At 38.4% G+C, this 25687-nt stretch overlaps 3 protein-coding genes across 3 annotated transcripts; all 3 read right to left on the minus strand.

Moving 5' to 3' along the window:
* Positions 1-1868: 1868 nt before the first annotated feature.
* On the minus strand, positions 1869-19606 carry LOC6564437 (neuroendocrine convertase 2). The gene is made up of 12 exons (XM_001989529.3): positions 18897-19606; positions 7673-7780; positions 6974-7244; positions 6860-6897; positions 5460-5536; positions 4873-4961; positions 4193-4368; positions 3809-4122; positions 3118-3351; positions 2885-3049; positions 2705-2822; positions 1869-2642 (listed from the first exon to the last, which is right to left on the minus strand). Exons 1-12 carry the CDS (start codon positions 19146-19148, stop codon positions 2481-2483), a joined length of 2004 nt encoding a protein of 667 aa, XP_001989565.2. The 5' UTR covers positions 19149-19606; the 3' UTR covers positions 1869-2480.
* Positions 19607-20811: 1205 nt separating this feature from the next.
* Positions 20812-22626, minus strand: LOC6564436. Its single transcript, XM_001989528.3, has 3 exons — positions 22370-22626; positions 21302-22300; positions 20812-21231 (listed from the first exon to the last, which is right to left on the minus strand). Exons 1-3 carry the CDS (start codon positions 22443-22445, stop codon positions 21197-21199), a joined length of 1110 nt encoding a protein of 369 aa, XP_001989564.1. The 5' UTR covers positions 22446-22626; the 3' UTR covers positions 20812-21196.
* Positions 22627-23012: 386 nt separating this feature from the next.
* LOC6564435 (sideroflexin-1-3) lies at positions 23013-25071 on the minus strand. The gene is made up of 5 exons (XM_001989527.3): positions 24707-25071; positions 24048-24165; positions 23817-23978; positions 23615-23742; positions 23013-23547 (listed from the first exon to the last, which is right to left on the minus strand). The coding sequence occupies exons 1-5, from the start codon at positions 25017-25019 to the stop codon at positions 23303-23305; spliced, it is 966 nt and encodes a 321-aa protein (XP_001989563.1). The 5' UTR covers positions 25020-25071; the 3' UTR covers positions 23013-23302.
* Between the last annotated feature and the right edge of the window lie 616 nt (positions 25072-25687).

The raw sequence follows: 25687 nt of genomic DNA on the forward strand, positions 1-25687 counted from the left end.
TTGAATGGCATTATTAACTTTCGCTTCCTTTTCTCGTGATTCCATCAAAGTTAAGAACTAATTAAACACGAATTCATGATTCGTCTTAATTTCACAAACTCAACAAATTCCACTAATTCTCGATGGCAAAGGGACAAAAAAAGGCCCAAAGAAATGTCAAAGGTATATGTACATCAAAATCATGCTTAGATCTGATTTTTGTGGTCAAACCCACCCATATCACACTTCACATTTCCAAAAACAAATTATAATGTTGCCTTTGCACACGTGCATAGTTGAAATTGGAAGTTACTGTGTACTTACATATTTGTATTTCCTTTACCAAAATTGTGTTTGCCACCATATTACATGCTTGTTATGGCATAATAATTGGCTTTAATTAATTATATTTGGACTGCATGTCCTGAAGGTGGCCAGCTGAAATAGTTCTGCATAATTAATTGAGTTTTGCCATCATAAGCAAACACTTAGAGCAAACATACAACAGAGTGACTCAATGTGAGAGTTTGAATGCTGAAGCTTTCGTACTCTATCAGTTAAGTGTTGGAAAAGGTCGTTTGAGTGCGGGGCAGAGCTTTCGTGTGGAGTGTAAAGCTTTTGACGTGAATTTTAATACAGTTTTTACTTGTTTCGATGGTTCAAAGCCAAGCTAATATTTAAAGCTTTTGAGAAGCTGCCCAACATACATATTTTTATTTATATCTCTGTATGTATGTGTTAGTTGGGTCAATCTGAAATTTCCGCTTGATAAGAAATCAAACTTCCGGTTAGGCCGTTTTCCAACTTTTATTTACAAAATTAAATAGATTTATTTTTCATGTCCATTACAGGAGAATCAAAATAGCCAAACTATTATTTAATAAAAAGTAACAAAACCGTTTTCTATGGCAAATAATAAATAATGCGCGAAAATATCTCTGTTCAGTGTGTTTAACATAAATACTAGACATTATTTAATTTGCAACTTCATTTAAGTGTATTTGTGTATTTTGTATCTACAACATCAAAGATAACTTTACATCAATATAAGTTATTTATTCTGATGATATATATATATATATATATGTATATGTGTGTTTGTATATATATGTATATATATATATATATATATATATAGTATACATTTTAATAGATGTATATAAATATGTACTATATTTAGCCACTTTTCTTGAATGTATTTGTATATTTATGTATAATATTTATGTCACGGCTCATTTTTGATCAAAATCAACATCGCTTTCGGTTAATAATTACACATGTAATCATGTATATATGTATATATCATATATATGTATTATATATGCATATATCATTCATTTGCACTTTAACCAATGAACTTTAACAATGTCCTTTAATGTATTTAGTTTCTGTATACTAAACAAATCTATCTCTGTTGTTCTGTTCTTGTACTTTATATTTATCATTTATCATGTTTCATGCTTCCACTTCCATCAATAACACACTCTATGTATTTGTTTATATTTTTATAAAGTTTATAATATATACCATTTTTATGCTCGCTATTATTATTTTCTTCTTTGTTTTTTGTTTGGCCCCCGAAAGAAACTGAAAACTGCGTGTGTAAATGCAATTTACATGCACAAACACGAAAACAAAATACATACATATATATAGCAAATAGAACACACTTATAGAGAGATTTCTGGAAGCGGTGCGCATCTTGGACTTCATCCACATTTGTAAGTTTAACATTTTATGTTTATATTGTATAGGGAAATTAAAATAGCTTTTAAAATACTTCAGCTATAGAAATGTTATAAGGTATGTATGTAATTATGTATATATATATATATATATATACATATATATATATATACATATATATATATATATGTATATATATGTATATAGTTAGATATAGTACATTTACAAGACATTTTAATTGTATAAGAGAGATAAGATTTGTGTACTCAATGATTCCCTCGCTCTGTCGCTCAAATACTACTACAGTAATACACGTATGCTATACCTGTTTTCAAATGATTTTTGCTGCTTATCTTTGATAGTTTCTACGGGTTTTTCTTTTGTTTTGTTTTGTTTTCTTTGCTAGGATTCAACACTATTTTTTTCGAATTTGTGGGTATGAACAAAATTTGCAGTCGATATAAGAATAATGTGCGCTTGAAAAATTCCACAAATTGTTATCTCGTCAACTTAAGAAAAACATTCAGCGTATTCTGGTCTGGTAAAAGCTCATCGAATTAATTAACTAAGAAAAATGTTTGAATATAATGCAATTGAAGACCATTTGAGCTTTGAGCTCCATCAATTTTCAATTGTAAAAACGCTTAAGAAACGTAGACATCAAATTAAGAACTCAATTCTATAAAATATATGTAAATTTTCAATTAATCCCATTTAAAACAAAACACAGCCAGCACATTTCTTGCAATTCATACTACTAAACTCAATGATATAAGCCAAGATGACTAATGGACGACGTTGCTCACGGACACATTTTACTTCATCTTTTTGTCCTCGTGCGCCTTCTTAACGATGGCCAGCTTTGAGTGCGGCGAAGATGGCGACAGGGTGCGATAAGGTGCCTCCTTGGTGCCATGCAGAACCAGTGACCATTCCACCAAATGCCCGAGTCGCGTTTGGGCCGAATTAAAGCGTGCCTGTCACACAACGAGATATTTTAAATCACAAATTATTGACTGCGCGATAAATGCGAAAATACCTCCAATTTCCATGTGCCCTGTGGATACTCGCCCCAGGAGTGTGTGGTCATGAAGGGCCATTTGGTGAAACCGTCGCGATGATCATCATCATTGGCACGACGCGACAAAATCATGGATCTGGATGCGAAGGTATAATGTGAAATATTGCTTAGTTCAAGTAGAGTATACTCTCCACTCACTTGGTGCCCATGGGAGAAGTGAGAAACAGCTCCAGGTCGCCACGTCTCGAAGCATTTGCCGTGATGACCGCCTGTACGTGCTCCAAATAATTGACTTCCGTGTCGCTGCCCTTGCAAGCATCCGTTTTGATTTCCCAAAACAGGGAGCGACCCGTTATAATTGGCCTACGCGACGCAAAGCAGCAAAGGTTTAGCCTTAATGCAAACTATGTTAAGCCATATCGTGCACTTACTGAGCCCTGTTAATCTCGCCGGCCTCACAGTGATAGCGTGCTGGCACCGAGTGCCACTGCTTGGCCAGGGTCACCATGGCACCCGCATCGAGCACACCGAACCCAAAGAGGTGATTGAACTCCAGCCCAACGCCATTCATGGTCCAATAGAAACGACTCTTGGCATCGAACAGCGAATTACGCTTTGATGTCAGCACAGTCAGATGCTGAATGTCTCGCCAAGTCAGCTGCGGACTGTTGTTGCCAAGTATTCAAGTGGGATTAGCATAATTTATATAAGAGTTTAGAAAAAAATTTCTATATTCCACACGCTGGCGTTAATATACCCATTCAGTCTCATATCGAATGTAAATCTCTAACATATTAAGAAAAAACTAAAAACATCACACTTTCTCACAATATCATTTCTAAAACGGTATATTCTCAAAATATGTATTCGTTAATTCGTATTTTCTCAAACATTTTCGTTTGCCTATATTTTATATAAACTCTATACGCAAAAGTTAGTTCAACAAGAAAATAATTCATATATGGTTAATATGAAACTATGTTTTGGTTAAACAAAATCTGTGATTTCATGATCTTTATGCACATATAGACGAACGGATGGACGGACAGATGGTTCCTATATAGGACCTACTGCGATGCAAGAATATAGCAATAAGAACAACACCAACAACTCCATACTTACTTCGCTTCTAAGGCCAGCGCAAAGACGCCAGCTGCTTCGGGCGCTGCGGCACTGGTGCCCGAATGGGTTGTCGTACACTTGCCATAGAGGTCGGTGGTGGCAACGCCAGTGTTGGGATCCTTGGCACCGTTGCTGAATGTGGATGCTAGCGTTGAGCTGCAGCTTTCATCGTAGTGGGCGTTCTGGCCATCGTTGATGGCGCTGTTTATCGAAATAGTCCACATGGAGGCTGCATAGCCATCGCAGTTGCAGTCATCCTCCTCGCCGCCATCGCCAGAGGCCCACACATAGATGTTGCCCAAACCATTGCGTCCCTGTGGGTGGCCAGCATTTAAAAACGATTATGACTCCATCACCAAGCTAAAGCTAAATGGATTCTCGTACCTCATTGACACCCTGTACGATGGCGCGCATGGTGGCATTGCGCGGTCCATCCACTGTTTTGCCATCGTCGGTGGGACCCCAGGAGGCGCTGTATATATGTATTTTATGGGGCTCATGACCCATTGAGTTGGCTTCGATTAGGTCGGTCATATAGGGCTGATCCAGCATGCGTATGCCTGTGGAGCATCGATAAGAATGCATTAATCTTAATGCTCCAAATTATAAATCAATATTTATAGTCGTCTATATATATATATATATATACGTATGTATATATGAAAGCCACCAGCAAACTGTTGCTAGTCGCTTTTGCTTTTTTGCACTTGACGCTTTATAGCAATCGTAAAATAAAAACACGCAATGTGCACGATTATCAAATATTTCCGATTTCTCATATGATTTTTCCCACTCGTGCTATAAAAATGACAGATAAGATTCGCTTGATTTATGCAGAGCATGGTCCCCTTAGAGATTCTCTTGATTTCGGATATACTGCGTATACACATTTATTTTTGTCAACTAAGTGAATTACGGCAATATTTGTCATATGTATGAACTCCCTGTTGGACGTTGCGTATTCGTGATGTAATACTTTTAGTGCAAATTTTGAAGACGCACAATTAATTCAGGCGCCGACTGTTCCCACGTCCTGTATGTGACCCACTGCCAAATCCACTTACCTGCGATTTTACTGTCATAAGCAACGCCCACGCCGCAAATTCCATTATCTCTGGCAGCAGCCACTTCGCCGGCGCACCGAGTTCCATGACTGTCAATGAAGAGTGGAAGTAGAGAGAATGGTAGAAGGGTAGAAGGAAAAACAGCGAAAAGGGATTGGTGACCTTGTCATCCATTGTGGTAAGGAGTGTTTAGCAGAAAGAGGCTTTCCAGCCACTATGCAATAAACATCATAAGCACAAAACAGCAAACACAAACAAGAGCTTCAACCAAATACCCTTGAGTGCCAACTTTGAAATAACAAACGCAAAAAACAGAAACAAGGCAAACAATTAACAAAAGCTTGTTTTATTTGATTTAAAGCTGCAGCAAAACGAAAAAAACTTATCAAATTGTTTTGAAAAAAGAAAGAAAAACAATTTTTGGGTACAGCTGCTCCCTTTTTCTTGTACACAATTAAATTTCTAAATGTCAATCAGGCAGGTGGAAAATTATTATAGTAGAGCAACATTTTTGCGAGTTTCAGTCTATTGTCCCTCTCCCTAATGAATAGAAGGCCACCAAGCACTGAGGTCTTGCCACAACTTACCTGTTGAACCAATCATCCGTGTAGCGGGGATAAGGGAATGCATCATTGCTGCTAAAGTCATAGCTGGCTTCGGCGTTCTGAAAAGGAGAGGGATAGGGGGAAAGAATAGAAGTGAAAGGGGTGAGCGAGAATGCTATATTAATCTCCAGAGTTACGCACACGATATAACAAGCGAAATGGGGTGAGTTTTAAGTGCGTTTTGCTGTTTCATCATTAATAGGCTCTGAATAAAACTGCCCTTTATAATTTGCTGTTACGTACACGAAGCACTGCAATTGTGTACGTGTCAAACAAGGCAAATGTAAATGTACACTACGAAAAAAGTTCGCACTGAATTTTTGATTGTTATAATATTGTTATAATAGTAATACAGGCAAAAAAACAACTTTCCATTTTTGCAGCATACTTTCTGCATAATAAATTTCGTGTAGATTATTTTCTGAGTTTACATGTATAAAATACAGCACAAATCAAAAGTGCTCGACAAAAATCAAGAATGCTCAAGAACACATTCCGTTTGCAGAATATATGTGTGATGAAAAGGAGAAAATGTTTCCCTAGGTAATTTTATCTTTTTTTTTAGCACGTATTCTATTTCTGTCTATTGAAAGGTCACAAGTAGTCTTTACGAATTTACTTTTACAAGAAGTGCTGTCATTCAACTGTTTTTTCTTTGCGATTTATTTTTGAATACCTTTCTTTTTAATCTTTACATATATATGTATGAAATAATGACGTGAATCTTGCGCTTTCAAGCCAACATAATACAAATTTCATCGCACTCACTTTATTATTATTATACACTGATCGCAAAAGGAAAATACAAATTTTTCTACAAATTCTTTTTGAATGCTTTTTGCGCATTTTTTGATATCAAACAAAATGTGGTACTAAAATGTGCAAATATGTCTAAAATTATCAGACATTTTATTGATTATGAATTATTAATTCTGTTCTTAAGAAATTCAAGGGCAACTGGTTCTAGTTATCCAACACTAATTATAGAAATATTGTGAAAATATAATAAATTCACCGAAACTCAATTGTTTTGGCTATTTATCAAATATCTTCTTACTTTATCTCAAGTCTTTAAAAAGAATTCTGAATTGCATTTGAATCAACATTCTCAATTTAAACTGCACACGCATATGGTTAAACTTAATCAGTTTTCCATTTTCATTAAATTGTCATATTGATTTAACCAGTAATATAGAAAAGATTCCGAGTTTCTAATGGATCCCGGCCAAATTAAATAAAACCGAACAATTACTGCAGCTTTGCACAAATCGCATTTGAAAGGGGTTTATTTGACCATAGCATTCAGCAAATATACTTTGCAATGCTATCAACCCACAAAGACAAACACATATGCGTCTTTTCAAGAATACGCAATTACTCACATAATTGAATTTCAAGTCCGGATGCATGTAGTCCACTCCTGCACAGTGCAAAACGAAAAAATAGAATGGTTTAAAATCTGTCATCCGGTTCTGGATCCGCTACTTGTTACTTGCCGTCATCCATGATGGCTGTGGTCACGTTCTTGCCAGTGATACCCTGGGCCCAGGCTGCCTGCACGTTGAGATCGAGGCGCACCTTACCACCATTCTGTCCGGTGTTCTTCAGATACCATTGCATTGGAAAGTACGGATCCGTTGGCTCCACATCAATGGCATTCGATTCGCTCAGTGTGGCCGCATAATGCAGGCCATGAATGGCGGGTATTGCAGGTCGCAGTCCACGCTTGACACGCTTGAAACCCGGCTGTTGCACGGCCGTATGCACCTGTAAAGCAATTATTGCAAAATGTATTCATGTATCAATATTTATAACGTAACGCTGACAGCTGTCGACGGTAGTGACAAGCCAAACCGAACTCATTTATGGATCAACATTATGCGTCAGTCTAAAATGCTAATCTCGTTGTGAAACTCGTCGCTGACAGGCCAACAAGCAAACAAAGCACAACAACGAATCTGCATAATTTGCATTTGCATAGCCATTGTTTGCCTCCTGTTTCTCTGTTGCATTTTGAATAGTAATTATCGATAGTTGTACTCGGGCACGTAACGGACAGACTAACAGCAGGATGAACGGACAACGAAAGTGAACTTTGGCATTTCTTGCAAAACCCTCTCAACGAATTTTGCAATGAACCCAGGTTATAATTTTCACTTTGGATCTTACAGCTTGTGTGGAACAGATTTACTCACCGAGGGATGGCTCTTGAGGGCACGCGTGTGCGTCAGGCTGCGACGGGAACGGGCGTGTGGCAAGGTCCTGTGCTTGAAATGGAACTCATGTCCATCGGCGCCTACCAGCTGCAAGTATAAAAGTAGCATTTTCATTAAATGCACAGCACACTCGTTCTAATTGAGATTAACACATTAATTCGCCTCGTTCAAATATTGCTGCGTCAGCCATAATTGAGCCATAATTGACTTTAGCTGGCTATTCCCTCAATGCCTCCCATATAAGTTTCTATATATTTATATATATGTATATGTATGTGCATATGTATATGTGTATGTTTAAGTATGTGCGTGCTTGTGCCGATAATTGCGTTTTAAATTGCAAGTCATGGGCATCATCCTCACAGCATTATCATCATCATTCAAGAAGTAGCCCTCGTCCTTGGCTAGGCTTTGGTAAATTGAGAGTTTGCAGCTTTGCTGGCCTACTCTATTCCTACAATTTATTTTCCATTCCCTCAATTCCAAAACGCCGTATATCGAGTTACGCAAGATACTCGCATGTGCCAGGCCCCTGGTCCTGTACCCGAATCCACTGAGACTCGGCAGCAACGCAAACTTTTAATTTGCCCCTCAAACCACGCCCCAACATAAGGGGGCACAGTAATAGAAAGCCTACAATTTATTGGTACAAAATTGAGTTCAGTCTAACTTTCAAATATCAGGCAATCTCATAAAGCTGTTCATAACAAAGCACTGTGTTGAAAATAAATGGCTTTAAAACTGAGCATAACTATAAATTAACCGTGAAATAAGAATTGGATCATCGGGCTTAAAATGAAAATGTTCAATTAAAAAGATATTCAACTTTTTATAATAGTTTCAAACTTTACAACGCTATGAGGCCGACAGAATGCGAAATACTTCGTTGTATAAGAAATACAAAATATATGTATATCTTGGTATATCTTATAAATGATATAAATATATATTTATAAATACCAACAATTTTCTTCCATCAAATTTCTAAGGTTTAATTAGGGTCTAAAATTTGAAGCCAAACAACACGCATATCTTATAATACCATATCTTATAAAGCATGAACCTTATTATTTTCCATATGGGTGACCGTTGTCTTGCTGACTATTGTTGGCAAGTTGTGCACAGTGGAATAGTTATTCTGGGCAACGCATTATCTAAATACCCACTGATGTTGAATAATTACCAGATATCTGGGGGATGCTCTTAGGAATTAATAAATAGATTAGCTTTTGCAGCTACCAACGCAACTATTGCGTGGGCGTATCATTTACGGCTGATAAGAACAGCTGCTGAGCTGCCTACGCTTTTTTGTTGTTGCTCAACTGTACGCAATTAGAATGCGTGGCTTCAGCTGAGTTATGGCTGGAATTTATGTAAAAGCCAACATCAACTTTTTGCTATATATATTTTTTGGCGAAGGCTTGTTTGCATGCTCTTTGCAATCTGAGTAGATGTCAGCATTTAAGCAGCATGGGCTTAACGCAGAGCTATGGCCACAACCTATCCATCAGCCCGTTATGTATTTAAATTGCAAAGGGATTTTTGCTGATGAAGGGCTTTTTCAATTCCGACTCATCAGAAACCTAAAAAATTCTATATTTACTTATGCATTTGTCTGCTTCAATATAAGTCGCCCAACGGGAAATTTGAGGCTACAAATTGGATAATGTGAATCGACTGATGTCAACGACTGATGTATGTAAAATAAAAGCAAATATTATGCATTATTTTCGACGCAGACACCAAAATAAACGAGTTTCCAAATTCTATTAAATTCTCATTTTTATTATATCTTGTTATTGTGTTGTCCTTTTTTTGCTGAAGAGCCTTTGCAGCAAATTTGCAGGCTTTTATGAAATAAAACCGAAAGTCGATGGCAATGAATTTAAAGAGCAAATGTTTCACTTATTATTCATGAAATTTTCGGGGCATGCCACATCAGCAGCATTGCTGCTGTCCATGGCCCAAGTGGGACACCCAACTGGCAGCCAGCTTTTAGTTTACTCAGGCCAAATTAGGAGGACATTGTGCCCAACCGAGGGTCATCAATCCATTGAGGTTTGTCAATCGTACACCACTGACACAGTGTCAATAATCTAGAGCAACCCCAAGGGGGTCTGTTGAGGGTTGAGGGTTTATTTAGTCTATTTTTATGTGCTGTTAATTTGTGCGTTAAGTACGCTGGTAACTGTAACAGCTGGCCGGCTTTTAGCTTTTAGCTTTTAGCCATTGCCTATTGCCATTTAAGCGAACTGGTGGCCAACTGGCAACTGCCAACGGCCAACAGATAATAAAAACATTGCGCATACGAGCATTGCAAATTAATAAGTTCAAGCCAAGTCATCAACTGATCCCAACAGCCAGATGCGACCAAATTGTGAACATATTTTTGTAGCAAGTCTGTATAATTTTAGCATTATTAACAATAAATGAAACATATGGTTGCGAAAAAAGAGTCGAAGAAAAAATAATAAATAAACATGATGCCTGAGCTTCGAGTGGATTGAGCTGAACAAAAATAGCCATACAACATACAACAGGGGCAACAACTCCACTCAACTTAATCATTGTTTTAGTTGTTGTGCGTGTGTTGTGTTATAAATATAATGTGTCACAGTGGGTGATAACGTGGACAGCAAAAGCAAAGTCAGGCCAGGCAAGCAGACACTTCATGTGGCATGCCCCCAGCCCCAAAGTGCTGCCGCAGCGAACGTGTGAGATACTTAAGCCAAACAACACCCACGCTCATTTAGCAAAATTTGACAAGCTTACATGTGTGTGTATACGTGTGCCGAAATGGCGTCTGTAATAAGTTTTATTTTGCTCGCAGATTACAGTTTATAACTAAATGTGAGCTGAATTAAGCAGATGGATGAGGTGGTGCCACTGTCCTTGTCCACGCAACTTGTTGCATGAAGCGGTAACTAAATTTACATATGCATATATTGTAACCGAACAAAGGCGCTGTATTTGCATCTAAGCAACAGACTCACACAGCGTGTGGGCGATATTGAGCCCTCTCCTATCTACATGTGTGTGGCATGCGACACGTCATCTCTCAACCGCTGTCGGCGGGTATATATGGATTTTCGCTCAGCCCACCAAGTGCATTGGTGGCACTGGTGGCAAGAGCAACAACAGCACAATGTGCCACGAGTAAACAAAAGCAACAGCCGCCGCTGCATTCATGTCTTTTATTTATGTGTTTTTGATATCCTTGGAGGCAGCTGGTTGCATGGTATCTGGCAGCGTGGCAGGGGATGCTGCCATCTTAAGCAAGCCGACAACAAAAGCTTAAAGTCGACAAAATCATGCAGGAAAACTTTTGTTGATTCATACTCATTGAACCCTGAATATAAACCGCAGTTCTCATAGTGCCAATGCTACATATATATCTTAATAAAGCTATTATTAGCCAAAAGGTATAGGTTACAAAGTTAAATTGAGTCGAGTTAGTTTGCTTCAAATACTTAAGTTTCGCTGAAAAGTAGGCAACGCTTTTGTTAGCAAGTTCAAACCACTATTTCCATTCAGTGGCAAACTTAACCCATATCCAAAACTATTAATATGTGCTAGACAACAGAAATAAAGATCATTTGTCAAATTTGCCATACAAGAATCCATTTCAGAGTAAATGCCAGGCAGCGCCCTATCTGCGCTTAACACTTTATCGGTAGCCAACTATTAATTCTGGTAGCAATCGAGCAAATGACTACTGCCATGCAACTGGCATGTATTATGTACATTAGCACTTATACACACACATTACATAAATATAGATATAGATATGAACTACATTCGACACATATATTAAATAAATATGGATAGATACGAGCCACATGCAATCTGATAGTGGGCACTGCAATTCAGAATGAAGAGTGGCATATCTGGTATAGTATTTAATGTAATGTACATATTGGTGAATAAAACACTTATTTGAGTTTCAAGCCAAACAAATATTATATATTGAGTCGTTAAAATTATAAGCCATTGTTTCACTGCTTGTTTGATCCATAGAGTTGGTAAATTGACAGAAATTTTGCGTAAATGTATAGATGTATAGTGAATGAATGACTATCATATACAATTAAGAGGCTGAGTGACTTGGGCAGAGATCTTAAATATTTTCATTATTATACCCTGAGTCCATTAAAAATAATAAAAATGTGCAGAAGAATGTGAAAGACAGAGTGAAATATATACGACTCCATCTTTAATTAAATTGTAATAGGCCTATAACAACTTGGTTCACTGTATCTCCTAGTCGAGCTCTCTCGATTTGATTCTTTCTTGTTTTTAGAACCTAATACTCACTGTTGTGATTCTAATGTTATATAAGCTCAAATATTTTAATCTATAATATTTAAAAAACATGTACAATTTAAGTGAGACTTAAAACTAGAATTGAGTTGAGACCAGGACTAGAAGCATTGATTTTGTTACCATTTTAAATGTTTGATGATAATTAATCATTGATAAGCAACATTAGTAACATCTAGAAACCATTTTTGAATCAGCGCACAGAGTATTTCAATTGCTTTCGTATCTGAATTGCACTAATCATAAATCAAAAATATTTTTCTTTTATTACTTATACAATTTACATACCTTATCGGAGCAGGTAACAAAGTTCAAATCATGCAGGGGTTTAACGTCAGCTGCTGTGGGCTTTGGTTATTTTAAAAATTTAATTTAAGACCCGCCAGCATATGCGACCAGCCTATTCTGTTTTGGCAAATAATGCAAACGGAGCAATATTGATTGCCAGCTACGGAAGGCAGCAAAAAGCGTCATGTAAATTTCACAGAGCCAAAATTTATAAGACGCACAAGTAAATATCTTTATATATACACATAAATTTGTGAAGGCTGCGCTGAGGCGGCAAATGAATGAAATGCAAATGAATACCGCGAACTTCTGAATAATTCAGCAGGATACGGCGCGAAAGCGAAGACAAACAGCCGTCATGGCAAACAGGCTTTGATTGAGGCTTTAGGCATGTGCCAGTCATTGTCCTGTGGGCCACGGCTGATAGAGCTTTGATTTGTTAGCGAATTAGCTGCTAACTAGTTGGACAAGTCCAAAGCATGGCAAAAGTTTGCAACGCAACGTTTTTTGCGATCAGCTAACATGAAAATGAGTGAATTTAATCGGCGTTGCAGTCGCAGTTGGAGTCGCAGTCGTAAGTGCAACAGCTACTAAACATTCTATTAGCAGTAAGCGGCACAACAAGTGGTTGTCACGACAGTTGGCAGAGCTTGTCTGGCATTCGGGGCAAATTTTAATTAAAAGTGCAGTCTTGAAAGTGTAAGTAGGTGTACAGCTGGTTGACATGGCAACAGAAACTCATTTCGCAAGTGGGTCACATCGTGCTTACAAGCCAAACTTAAGGCCAGGCCAGCAGCACAAAATCGATGAATACACTGAAAGCAGTTGGTTGGTTGGTAGGTTGTTTGGTTGTTTGTTTGGTTGGTTGGCACGGCCCATCATAATCACATAAGTCCATTTGCTATTTGGAGCAAAGACAACATTCCCTAGCTATGGCAAGTACAATAATTATCTGGCGCACTGTTGACATTGACATGCTGTTTGGCGCATGCTGCGTTTGCGTGATTTTCTACACATCGTCAGCACACATGTACACACTCACACACACACACTGATCACACAATTAAAGGAGCAGTGCTGCTGCCTGCTGTCTAATCACATTTAATTACTTTATCTAATCTTTTCTTACTTCGTTGTTTTTTTTTCTTCTTGTCTGTGCACCAAATAATTCCATTGAAATGTAATTTGCCGCATTACAAACCAAAAAAAGAAAACTTTGTTGTCTGCACTCAGACATTTGGAAAGAGGCGTTCGTTGAGTGAAATGTTTAAAAATACTTGAAAGTATGTTTGAAAAAAAAAAATAAACATGTTTTAAAAATAAAATTAGAATTCGCCTCCTCAAATTTTGCAGACTTGAAACGGTTTTTTATGATACCAAAATCAAATTTAACAGCTCAAAAGTGTAGCTATACTAGTAGCTAATTAAAAGCAATTATTAAATTGTGCAAGATGAATGAAAAATAGTTTGCCCCTTTTTGCTAGCAATTAGCAGATAGTGAACCCAAAAACTTTTTAATAAGCATTAGTGCTAAATTAGGGCCCCGACATAAGCATTAAATTTGCATCAGGAAGCACATTCACATAAACCAGCTCAAAAATGATACGGGTATAACGAGTGTGTCACGAGGTATATGTAAAATAATACCCCATATCCTAAACGAGAAACTTGCAAATATTTGCCAAAAGTTGGCTTTTCCATTAGAGTTTACCAACTGTTGGCCATAAAGCGTCAAATGGAGCAGGAGTAAGAGGATGCGACACTCACACTGCGGAAATTGTTAGCGTGTTTGAGTGGCACACAGCTTAGTGGTACTTACACATAGCACGTATATTTAATTCGGTCGTCAAAATTGCTTAACTTATTTCAAAATGATTGAAAACTCTCTCTTAATATGCGACGACTAACCGAAAACCGCTTCATTTTATTGGCAAACTATTTGTCACCAAGACTTTAATATATATAGACTTTAATATATGTATATATATATATATATATATATATATATATATATATATATATAGATAATACTCAGAGCCAGGCATGCATTGCTAGAGCTTAGTCAGAAACCAATTTATACAAAGCGTTGGGCATCGCTCGTGTCCGGCAAGGGCTCGATTCTAAAAATAAATATATATAAACTGGCATCGACTTGGCCAGCAACGCTGCGTATATATGTTATTATTTTCTTGCCTGCTGTTCAGCGTTGTCTGTGCGTGTGTGTGTGTATGTGTGTGTGTCTGTGCGTGTGTGTGTGTGTGTATGTGTGTGTGTCTGTGTGTGTGTGTGTGTGTGTGTGTGTGTGTGCGTGTGCATAACTGTGGGTGTTTGTCTGTGCATGTCTGGTGTTTGTGTGCCTGCGGTTCTTATATTTTGAGATTTCGAGCCCAGCCTTATCCCTGCACATGCCTGGCCGACGTGCAAGTCCTTTGTTTGTCTTTTATTTGCCAACATATGTTCGCCTTGAGTTACAAATTGCTGGCAAATGTCCGTCCCGTTAATTCGCAGACGGTCTGAGAAAGCCCGCAAAATTTGTAAACTCGTTATTCATTTTGCATAATAAATGAAATGAAAATAGCCGTAACAACTGAAACTGAAGCAGAAACTGATGCATTCACTTGAAAAGCCAAATAAATTTACCAACGTCATGGCTCTGCGTCATATAGCCATTTTTCATGATGGCTGCCACCAACTGCCCACCTTAACGTCTTCAAAATATATGTATTTGTATCTTGATTATGCTGGGCAGTTATCTGTTATCTTATGAACGCTGCATATTTTATAAAATGGAAAATATGGACTGAAATTGCAGCTATGCATAATTAACGAGTGCTGACATTCCTCAAACTTGATGTGGACAAAGTTGAAAGAGCTATGCCAGAAGGCGTCCTCATTCAAGTTAGTTGCATTCCCACAACTACAACGACTAATTTAAACGACTCTTGAGTAAAAGTTCCTTTCAAAATAAAAGTATGCATAATTCAGCAGATACTTATGCTTACAGACAACATTTCTGGTTTTAGTTGAATATTTTATTACCATTTTAATATATATAAATATTTGTCATTGCATGAAATAGATCATTTAAGAAAAAGGTATACTTTATATTTATATAAAAGTTATAGAAATTAATTATGGTTTATTTATTTTATTTTCCTAGTTTGTTTGTTCTATAAATAAGTTGGCTGAGAGGTTTGTGTTAGTTGATTACAATGGTATCGATTGGAATAATATGACAAAAGTTTTGTAAATTAATAACGTAATTTGATTTGAATAATACAACTGACCTGAATTTGGTACAAATACAAAGAATAAATTTCAACCCTACACAACTTAAAAGTATAACCAACATAAGCGGGAGTTTAGACCCATATTAGATATATATTTAAGGCTCTAATCTGCCGTTGTCGTATTGTGCAAGTCAGAATTAAATACGTGTAGTAAAGGTGTGGAGCCAACAACAAGTTGTTCTTGCTGTTGTCAAGGCTTAGTATTGCTTGGCAAACAGCAACTTAACGCTTTATGCAAGGATTTGTGGCACAGTGACTGCTGACAAGCGGCGCACACCACAAACAGGGGACAGGTGGCATTGTTAGGTGGATTTGTTAGCTTTTTAAGTTATTACAGACACCAAGGAAAAAAAGTACACAAAGCACACATTGCAGAGAATGTGTTTGCCCAACGGCTCGGCCCAGCTATCAGGTAAGTAGGAGATACAACTTCTAAGTACCACAAACAAGAGCGGTATAAAAAAAATAAAAATAAAAATATGCGCTTTGAAGCATTAGCCAGTCAGCAACAACAGCAGCACTTTGTGAATTCATTGTTAGCCGTTAAAGAGGAGAAATCACCTACCATAAAACCATACTGATTGCGTAGGCAGCTCTGATTGATTGTATGTTGACTGTCCCTGCTGGCTGACTTAAATCAAAAACATATGTATTTACCAAAGCACGAAATTTACTTATACTCCACATACATATATATATATAGATTGAAAATGTAAACGAAATATGCACATTTACTGCAATATTTATCGAAATTTACACATGTAAGAGTGAAGCTAATGGCTGATTGTCAAAAACTAACAGTTTATTGCTGATAGGGAAACAACAACGAAAGTAATAAAGCCTCAATACAATCAGCGTCAGTCCGATAGATAAAATCCAGCGCCACTTGATACACAGCGTATACGCAATATCGATTTGAGCAGCCAACTGAGCATAAGCCTGTTTCCTATTCCCCGGCCCTAAAATGCCGTGTATTGTCGTTATGCTTTTTCCCCTTTTCCCCTTTTCTCATTTTGTTATTTTTTGTTTTGTTCCTTGCGTATTGCGTGATTTTTGCCAGCAGATAACGTTTGACGTAAGAGCAACAGATTTTTTTCGGTTACATGTACGGCAATTTTATAACTGAACTCCCCCTAAAAGTGAACTGATGGCATTTTGCCGTTTATCTGTCTGCAAGCATCGGGAGCGAAATATATGGGAATGCGTACCGGAAGTCCAGTCAACACCAATTTCTAGCTAAATTATAGTCCATATTTAAGCCGAGTATGCAGGTATAATATGAAATGGTTGGCTGTAAATATTGCTTAAACAGCACTCTCGGGGCAATACCAAATAAAATGCTGTTCTTAACGAATAAAAAAGATTTATAAGGTAATGTATTTATTTACATAAATTATGAGGGCCCACAGACTTTGAAAGTTATTACATAATCCGTTAGCATAAAACTTTGCCCATTTACCTACATTCAAGATGTACCACAAAATACATAATTTTTGTAAAGAGATTAAAAATGTTAACAATAAATACATTTTTCAGTGGGGAAGTCCAAAATTAACTTTTCACTTACAATTGAACATTAAAAAAAATGTAAAATTTCCCGTTACATCGAAATGATATGAAAACGGCTGAAATGAAACTGTGTTTAAATTAATTGCAACCAACAAAAGACTTCAAATGGTATGAGAATAAGATTGTAATAAAATCATGAAAGTGTCGGTTATGCAAAGCAGGGCTAATGAATAAAGCTATCCGATCTCCGAAATAAACTTAATGCTATGCAGTTTTTGTATATACTCGTAGATTAATTCTGAATCAAAGGCTTAGGAAAATCAAAGTTTCCGTAAATCGCCGTCCATGAATCCCACAATAATAATAATAATAAATATAATATTAATAAAATAATATTTATAATTATATATAATATATATTATTATTACACTAACGCATATTTGTAGATATGTATTTAATTATAATACGTATTAGTTTTATTTGTTTTGCACTAAGCAAATTGCCACTATTGGCTAACGAGAAACATTTATAATATTAGTATACTCTTTGATCATTGTTAAATCTTAGGAAACTCAAGCCAACTTTCCAATGGCATTTAATTAACTATTATATGTTTTATGCAGTTTCAATGCGATTACTTTGTTTTAGTGGGCGGGCGCTTGTGGCTCACATAAACAAGGATAGCCAGTAACCCATTCAACGGGAAAAAGAAAAATATTATTTTTGCCCCATGAATAAAATTGCGCAATTGAATTTTGTTATCACAGCTGTTGCTGCTGCTGCAGTACCTGCAATCGGTTTGCATTGTACATTTGCCCTCTTGTAGAAATGTCTATGGCGCAATGAAGGTTATCGCATATATTGTTGAATAACAACAGCCAGGACACAGGATGGGGCAGCTGAACTCAGGTGGCCGGTCATCGCAGCGAATAAGGCAGGCAATATCGACTTACATATAAATCAGCAAATTATATAATGAAGATTGTATAAGCTAATTGGATTTAGCGCCTGCTTCATATTTCTTTACTGACGTCGTCTAATTAAGTTGACACAAAATTTGTAGATTGTTTTTGTTGTTTTTGCTATTTCTAGTGTATCTAAATTATTAGCGTGTGTAATATATATGCAACAAGTGGGTCGGGGCACAATAGCTGTCAGTAACAGGCGTGTGGCAAAATATTACCAAACTGCTGTGAGACAGTGCCGCTAATAGCCATGTCAAGTGGATGGCTGTCAACGGCAGGTGAATGCGTAATGTATGCATTATATATATGTGTATTAAACAAGTGTGTTGTTGTTATTGCTATTGTTGTTGTTGATGTTGTTGATTTTGTGTTCATCTGCAGTTTTTGACCTTGTGCTGAATTCGTGCGAGCAACTCATGAAATGCTCAAATTTGCGCCTCAACGATATGCAATGAAAATGTTTTGCGCGGCTGCCGGAAGTTGGGCAAAGTCAAAGTTTTCATTTTAATGCTATGTATGCCAGGCACGTGCCTTGCCACACTTAAACACACACACACACACACAAGTACACAAGAGTACATGCACGCCCACTTAAGCATTCACAATTAGCCAAGCAGCCCCATTTAATGGTTGTTGTTGTTGTCGTTGTTGTTGTTGCCTCGTTCTGTCTGTTTGAGCTTGGAGAACATGCACAAGCCGTCGGCACATGAAATCATTGATTTTTCACAGCAACAAAAAAAGCTGACTGACTAACTTGTGTTTTGGGCGTTTTGTGTGTGCGTGTGTGTGTGCGTGAGTGTGAGTGTGTGTCACCTCGGTCAGGTTACTTACCGGTCCCAGATTGTCGAAGCCATACTTATCGGCCACCTTGTGGGCGAAATCATTGTCAACGCCCCGACGGAAGCGCACCAGGAAGGAGCTAGTAAAGACGGCCTGATTGCCCAGACCGCCAGCGCCTCTGCCGCTGGCTGCTTCCACTTCGGCGAACTGCAACAGCGGCAGCAGCATTAGCAGCGCCAGCAAACCGATGCACAGCAGTCGCCATGAAGCAGCAAAGCTCCATGAAGCTGCCGCAATGAACATTGCACGCGTTTCGCTCGTGTTTCTTGTTTTTTTCTCTCTTATTATTTACGTCTGTTTCCCTTAAGACTTTGTTTGCGCTTTAATTCACAATTTGCAACGATGGGGCAACGCTGGCGTCACAAATTCGTGCACACTTTTCTGTTGGTTCGGGTAGTAGTAGCTTTGCTGGGGGGCCAGGTTAGAGTGTCAAAAATAAAGGCCGCGCTTCACTGGACCCACACACGCACACACTGAGGCACAAATGCGTTCGTTAATTCGTTCGTTCGTTTGGTGTTTGTAAATAATGAATCCTTCAGAGGCGGCCGGTAAAACACTTGAAGCGTGTACCCTGCAGGACTGATTTGGCAATCGAAATTAATTTCTTGTCTTTCTTGTTATTTTCTATCTTTTTCCTTTTTTTTCTTGATAGAATTTGTTTGTGTGTGCGCTGTGTGGCTGCTCTTTGCGTTGATTGTTGTGCGCTGCCACGAACTTCACTTCGCCGTTGCGCGCTGAAAACTGTTTGACAGTGTCGGCAGTGGACGCCATTATGAATATATGTGCGCCATGCGCCGCACCATTCAAAAGCATTGTGGAAAAGCTCGCACTGAAAGCTTCTCGCATGCGCCCACACACAGTGCATTTCATTTGTCACTAGTGCTGTGCTGCTCGCACGCCCAGCTGCTGCTCCTTCGGTCTATGGAGGCTTAAGCTCTGCTCCTTTTAGCTTTCTTGTTTTTGTTACTTTTGCAGCTTGCTTAGCTTCTTTGTAGACGTCACCAATTTGGTTGACCTGCTGTTGTCGCCTCTTTTGCCTTCTATTTTGTATCCCTTGTGCGAATAATAATCGTCGCCCCTCTCCACTTGTCCCTAGCATTCATTTTCTTGCGTGTATTGTTTTGTTGGTGTTGATATTTTCGATTGCTCGGCTTGTTGCTCGGCTGCGATTGGTTTATGCTACGCATTGTCAACATATGGCAACATACTTTATGCTCCAGATTCATTGCATTTCATCAAAGAGACACACACACACTCACACACACATACACACTCTCACACACACACACATACACTTACTCAGATATGTATGCATATGAATGTTGTGTATGTGTGAGTGCTTGAATAGCCCTATACAAGAATAATAGCTGAAAAGAGGTTCAACTTTGACCTTAGCCCGAATGAAATGAGCTGCTGTCAAAGCGTGCATTAAGCTTTTTAAATGTGCGCAATTGGGAGCCAAAGTTAATGGCCATAAGCTGCAGCTTGTAGACCCTTTAAGGGCTACATATTTAATTACATATTGCAGTAATCCTTTTGAAACCATAATGCGACAAATGGCTGGAGCATAATTAGAATAGTCCTCTCTAGGTTAATTTATTTAGAACATTACTTATTTTTATTTACTGTATTTAAACACATAGTACACTAAATTTTTGTTGTTGAAAAATTTGTCCACAAAACTATACTAAGAATCAGGGAGACTCTGAGCATTATATTAATTTATATTTCTATCTTCACAGGTCCTCTCACAATGATTAAAAAAATAATTCCAAATCTATTATATAAAGTTGTGAAAAATATAACCTAAATTTTATTCTAAATGATTAAGATTAAGTTTATTCATAATAAGCATAAATTCATTAATGATGGAATACCTTTTCTTACAACTAGCAACTATCCAAGAACTAATCATAAGTCGTATCCACGAACTTAAAGCTGATCATACTGAATTAATTATCTCCATGGGACTCTCAATGGTCCCAGCCCTTCCGCATTGAGCCCAACTCTTTAAATCACTAATCGAAAGCATATGGTTGATAGCGTGAGCGGGCCGTAAACAACGCAATTAGTTGTAGTTTAAATTACAATTAAGGTTTAATCAAGCTTACACTTAAATTTACAAAATAGCTTTAGAAGTATGCATTTAATTAAGGTATGCGCAGTCTGTGAAGCAATGGTGAAAAGCAAAAAGGCCAACGAAACTTGAAGAGTGCCAACTTTTTGCGCATCACAATCTGTTGCTGGTTGAAGGGAAGCCGTTGGAACATTTTATTGTGGGCGTCGCAGTTTCATTTCCGCCTGCCGCCAAAAAGATTGCCTCGCGCTATAAATAGTCGACATTGATAACTATAACTATATATATATAAATATATATATATGAAATTATCACTTACCAGTTGAAGTGGCCGGCGACAAGGTATGGGAACTGGCGTGTCGCTTGATGCGCGGTGTATCTGACATGCTAGAAACGCCTGCAGCGGCGGAGGAAGTGGAACAGGAAGCGGAAATTGGGGCAACGCCACAGCTAGAAACATTATGGCCGACGGTGACATCAGCGCCTGTCTTACTCGGCATCGAGTTGTAACGCTGCAGCGAGGTACGGGGCTTTTTGGGCTGAGTAGCCTCCAGCATGGCCTCGTCGAGGGCGGTGAACCAATCCTCACTTTCGCTCTCATCCTCCAAAAACTTCATATAGAATGACGACTGCTTCTCCTTGTGCCTCTTCAGATGACTGGTCGGTGTTGTGGCGGCAACAGACGACGTCCGCTTCGGCGACTGCTTTGACTCCAGGTGCTGTGTTGCCTCAAGCAAAAAGCAATCCGTATCCGAATCGTTAAAAAAGTCTGACAATGCATCTGCTGCAACTGCCTCAACTGCCTTTGGAACTTCCGGCGTTGCAGGCTCCATGTGTTGCTGATCTAGCTGCCTGTGCAGCTGGTCGCATCGTTCCCTGAGCAGCTCATTATCGCGTATCTGCTGTGCCCGCCAGTGTCGATTGTCCAGCTGTTTGCGGCGCAGCTCAATGGCTGCATCCGCGCGCGCCAGTTTTCTTCGCTCCCGGTGTCCGTAAGCATTTGGGCCAAACTCTTCCGAATCGAAGCCACTGTCCGAGGTCGTGTTGACCTTGTCGCCGTGTCGCGCATTATTATCGCAGTTCCAGCGCCAGCTGACCTCCGGGCTGCCCGTGACGAGCGTCTGCGAGAACAGGCAGCTGGGCGACAGGCTTGTGCGTGGCGAGAAATCAATGCTATCGTCAAATGTGTGCATCGTTCTGTGCGGCGGCGTGCTCTCCACACTATCCCGCACAGTCACCGTTGGCGAACCAGGCGAACCCTCCGCTTCCCTCTCCGTTTCCTGTGTTGCGCTGGCGCGAACGCGACTTTGCGGCGAGGCTGCATATACAAATTTAATACAAATTAAGATTATCGTTGCTCGATGCTGAAAGAAATTTTCTCGCCTACCACTGTGTCGTTTGTGCAGCAATCTGCTGCTCAGCGTTAATGAGCGCCTTTTGCTTACTGTTGACGCGTTTTCCATTTACGAACATCAATTGAATTCATTTAAAACATTTAGCGAATGCGTCGTAAAATGCGCTCAATTCAATACCTTTGGTATTTTTTGGTGTCTTTTGATGTTAACAAAGTATCGACATATCGATAGACAGTTGCTGAACAATATTTGAACGGTTGTTTTAACGTAATTATCGATTGAAGGCGGAATTTCAACTTAAATAACTAACTAACTGATGTATTTTAATTCCAATTCGAAGAAAATCCAGTCTTAGCAGCTAATTGAGGTGGTTCCATAAAACGATAAACAGACTACGTATTAAATAAATAAATCTGAAACAAAATACATTGCAACTGAATCCGATATATATATTTCTTATTTTTCGTTTTTGATTGAAAATCATTTAGTATCTTTGTTGCTGTCAGAAAGCTGACTGCTGCGACACGCAAGTGCTTCACAGCTTCAAAATGTTGCCAGACACTCAAGTGTAAATTATAAATCTGACTACTGCAATACGATAGGGCTGCACAGAATAAAAGATTTAACAGCCAAGATGTTGCTGGTTTTTTTTTTCAAATAAAAAACCATCACTTAAATTACATTCATTTTATTAACAATATTTGCATAGCTAATAAATTTATACACAACTCTAGTCACATGCTACTGCTGCTGAGTAATTGTTGTGTATAGACCACAATATTTAGCTAAATTGATTGTGTTACCTTTGAAATTCATTTAATATATCATTTAAAAACACACTGACTTTAAATGCTTCAAAATAAATGTTAAATGCATAATAAGTAAATAAATAACATCATTAGATACAATTATTGTCCAGCCAAAAAAATCTCGATTCACTTCTGCTCGAACGCACGTTGAACAAATTACAATCCCTTGTTGTACCAAACAGTTTCCAAATCCGGCTGTTTTTTTTTTATGGATTCGCGTACCTCGGTCTCCAGACTGTCCACTTGGACGGCAGCACGCTGACTGAAGAATGCACAGCCCAAGGGCGTGGCAAAGAGTAGGATAAGACCGCAGAAGAGCGTTTGAATGGGAGCATTGGAACGAGGATATCGCTTGAGGAAGCCGTTCTTCTCCAGCTTATTCATCAGCATAGGTGTTAATGCTGTGAAAAAAACACACATAGATTATAGTACTGTAAATGCAAGTGCAATATTTATGCAATAACTTACTCATTCCGGGCAACGCCATTGCAATGCGACTGACGACAACAGCTGAAATTCCCAGAAAAGCGGCCTTCTTGGATATGCCAACCTCAGCGTTCTTCTCATCCAACAGAACGACTCCATTGCGCAACTCCCTATATATCAAATGATAAGGCTTGAGTCATATCTGATAAGATATATATCTGAAGATTGCTGAAGATATACTCACTGCATTCGCATGCAAGGAATGTTGATGCAATTGGCAGCTGCAACTGCAACAAGCGGAACCAGCCGACCGATCAATGGATTCATATTCTTCACAGCTCGGTTCAGGGTGAGCGCTGTGCCCAGCGCACCACTCGTGGCCAGGCAGTATGAGGTAATCAGTTGCCTGTGGAACAATTGAAGAGTACATCGCTTAAATTTTGGGCTCAGCTTTCCTAGCAAGGGAAGCACCTACGATTGACTAATTGGTGATGTGCCCGAGCGATTTGTATAGTTGACAATGGCGTTGAACGTTTGATTGAACCACTGCCAGAAGACAACGGCCGGCGTTGTTTTGTAGAAGGTCATCATGCCTAAATAAAAAAATAAAAAAATAAAAAACACAACATAAATAACAACAACAACATCATTATTACTAGTTTATTAATCAAAGCGCGGAAGCGAATAGTTGAAATTGCCAAATGAAAGCATATTTGAGATCAGCACACACTTGGAAAAAATGTAGCTCTTTGCTTAAGAAAACTAAATGTTTGATAAGGAAAGATAAGATTCTTTCCATTTTAGCTATTTCCAGATATGATTCAAGTCAGAAACTCCAATACATAGTAAGATATTTAGATTACAATTCTTTATCTTTGGTGCCCTTTTCAATAAAAATAAAAATGTTTTCTATTAATTTGCATTTAATATATTCCCATCAAAAATTTAAGTTTTTAAATTAACAACAAAAAAAAACATTACAAAATATGATCATAAAGAGTGTTTATCAATTTTTAAATAATTATTTTTATATCATGTTTTTTCATTTCTCTGAGTGTATGCTGTCGATCTATAGATCTATAGGTCAGGGACGTTGTTCATTAGCAACTAGATTGGGGGGTAAATAGTACTTACAGCCAGTGATAAGCATGTTCATTGGCATCTGTGCGGACATGCGACCAATGATGATCTGTTTCTCGCCCGTCTCCGGATGAAAGGCCGAATCGTACAGATATTTGGCCCTCCATATATCATCCATAGATTTCGCTTCGGGCACATCTTTGCCAGCGCGATATTTCTGGACTATTTGGCGAGCCGTCTCCAGTTGTGTATTGGTTGCGAAGACGTTGAGGGGATTGGTGACCAGAATGAAATGCTTCGCACGGCCCAAATACGTGCTCTGATCGAATTTGGGCTTATCAATATCCACACGGGGTAAAAGTGCCATTTTGTTGTTGTTGTCTTTTTTTTGTTGTGTCTGTTACTGCTGCTGAATTATTGAATTAAAATGCAGATTAGATAGATCCGTCATGATTAAAAGGAATCGATAACATAATTAATATAGACTCTATCTGATCTGTCAATAACTGTAAAAACCAATTTGCTTCTTTTATCGAGTGAAAGAAAGCTAAAGAGAGAGAGAGAGAGACAGAGAGAGAGTGAGAGAGGGAAAGAGATAGATAGAGAGACAGAGCTGTTGCTCTGAAAGCAGCTTATCAATGGCCGCAATGACCCAACAGCTTCATGCTAATCACCAGCAAACAAGTTTCAAACTCTGGTGCAGTAAATATGCTCATATTGAAATATACAAAAATATGTACGTCTGTACATTTATTATACATTCACAAATATTATTGACTTGACGTGAACCTTTTCGCTTATGCATTCAAAACAAAAACATTTCTTGCCCGATTATATAAGGGCTTTCATAATGTTAATGTGAATAATATTGAAAAATCCATAAATCTTATCGGCGTTCGCCGGGCGCACAGCTGACTTCAGCATAAGAACAACAAATTTCTTGCACAACTCGAGCTAACAATTGGAGAGAACAGGTTGCGACACTGACACACGCGAGTGTGCTTGTGTGAGTGTGTGGCAATATTTGGCAATGGG

This window comes from Drosophila grimshawi, unplaced genomic scaffold, assembly GCF_018153295.1.
Source record: "Drosophila grimshawi isolate 15287-2541.00 unplaced genomic scaffold, ASM1815329v1 contig_311, whole genome shotgun sequence".
Classification (NCBI taxonomy): Eukaryota; Metazoa; Arthropoda; class Insecta; order Diptera; family Drosophilidae; genus Drosophila; species Drosophila grimshawi.